The 1,806-nt window shown below is 57.6% G+C and overlaps 1 protein-coding gene across 1 annotated transcript in view; it reads right to left on the bottom strand.

Annotated features, from left to right (window-relative positions):
- SERPINF1 (serpin peptidase inhibitor, clade F (alpha-2 antiplasmin, pigment epithelium derived factor), member 1) overlaps positions 1-1,806 on the bottom strand; it is a 24,177-nt gene that overhangs the window by 7,854 nt on the left and 14,517 nt on the right. Inside the window, exon 3 of the mRNA XM_011956283.1 lies at positions 1,138-1,350. Within this exon, the coding sequence (XP_011811673.1) occupies positions 1,138-1,350 (213 nt within the window). The remainder of the gene's footprint in view (positions 1-1,137; positions 1,351-1,806) is intronic.

Below are 1,806 nucleotides of genomic sequence, written 5' to 3'. Positions count from 1 at the left end.
CTCCGTCTCAGGAAAAAAAAAAAAGAAAGAAAGAAAGGAAAAAAGACTATTCTGTAGTTACCTGATATTAGTTTCCCCTGGGAACCCAGCTGTGTCCTCAGTGAGGGCAAGCCCGCGCTTGCCTGTTTGCAGTTATATGCCGGGAACCTACGCTAAGGGCTAGCACCGCACCGGCTTGGTTAAGGAATGCAAGAATGTGCCTTGAGGCCAGGCGCGGTGGCTCAAGCCTGTAATCCCAGCAATTTGGGAAGCCGAGATAGGCGGATCACGAGGTCAGGGGATCGAGACCATCCTGGCTAACACGTTGAAACCCCGTCTCTACTAAAAAAAAAAAATACAAGAAACTAGCCGGGCGACATGGCGGGCTCCTATAGTCCCAGCTACTCGGGAGACTGAGGCAGGAGAATGGTGTAAGCCCGGGAGGCGGAGCTTGCAGTGAGCTGAGATCCAGCCATTGCACTCCAGCCTGGGCGACAGAGCCAGACTCTGTCTCAAAAAATGAAAAAAAGAATGTGCCTTGAAGTCACCGTATCAGTAAGCAACCCCTGAGGTCAAGCACGATGTCAGTGGTTCCCAGCCCCTTTCGGGGAGCTGGGGAATCGTGTGTGTGTGTGTGTAGCCCGAGTTCTCGCCTGCACGGCTGGGACCCCCGGGCGAATCGTGTGTGCGTGTGTGTGTGTGTAACCCCAGTTCCCACCTGCAGGGCCGGGGGAGCTGGGGAATCTGTGTGTGTGTGTGTGTGTGTGTGTGTATATAGCCCGAGTTCCCACCTACACGGCTGGGACCCCTGGGCTGGGGGAGCTAGGGAATCTGTGTGTGTGTGTGTGTGTGTGCGTGTGTGTGTGTGTGTATAACCCCAGTTCCCGCCTGCAGGGCCGGGGGAGCTGGGGAATCTGTGTGTGTGTGTGTGTGTGTGTGTGTATAGCCCGAGTTCCCACCTGCATGGCTGGGACCCCCGGGCTGGGGGAGCCACAGAGTCGTGTGTGTGCAGCCCAAGCTGTTGCTTACATGGCTGGGACCCCCAGGCCAGGCCCCCAGTGCTGCTTCACCCCTCCCTGGGCTCCAATGTCAATAAACTCAGCCACGTTTACCCAGAGGCCACAGGGGCCCTCTCCAGGTCTGCCTGGGGCTTCCTGCCTCTGAGCACTCACCCAGCGAGAGGGCCGAGAGGGCCGTGGCCACACTGAGAGGAGACAGGAGCACATTGGTCGTGGGGCTCATGCTGGACCGCACCCGGTACAGGTCATAGCCAAAGTTGGAGACAGCCGCTGCCAGCTTGTTCACCGGGACTTTGAAGAAAGGATCCTCCTCCTCCACCAGCGCGCCTGTGCTGTCGGGGTCTGGGGAGCCCTGGCAGGAGACAGGAAGTCTTGGGTTTGAGTTCAGGGCCCCGCGGAGACGCACAGCGACTGACTGTCTCCTTGTGGCTTTGTGTAGGGTGGTGGTTCTGGCCCCTTGGGGCTATCCTCCCTAATTTTTTTGTGTTTGGCCTGAAACTGGAATGAGTTTTCCTCCCTGATCATGCATGAGCTCTCTGCGGGGAGACAGCGCAGAAGAGAGATTCGCTGATTTTTTTATTTGAGACAGAGTCTCACTCTGTCGCCCAGGCTGGCGGGCAGTGGAGCGATCTCAGCTCACTGCAAGCTCCACCTCCCCGGTTCAAGCGATTCTCCTGCCTTAGCCTCCCAGTTGGCTGGGATTATATGCATGTGTCACCATGGCCGGCCGGCTGACAGTTTTTAAAAAGTGGGTCACAGGGGCCGGGTGCGGTGGCTCACGCCTGTAATCCCAGCACTTTGGGAGGCC

Source organism: Colobus angolensis, unplaced genomic scaffold (genome assembly GCF_000951035.1).
Source record: "Colobus angolensis palliatus isolate OR3802 unplaced genomic scaffold, Cang.pa_1.0 Scaffold110, whole genome shotgun sequence".
Classification (NCBI taxonomy): domain Eukaryota; kingdom Metazoa; phylum Chordata; class Mammalia; order Primates; family Cercopithecidae; genus Colobus; species Colobus angolensis.
This window is presented reverse-complemented; position numbering and strand designations above follow the sequence as displayed.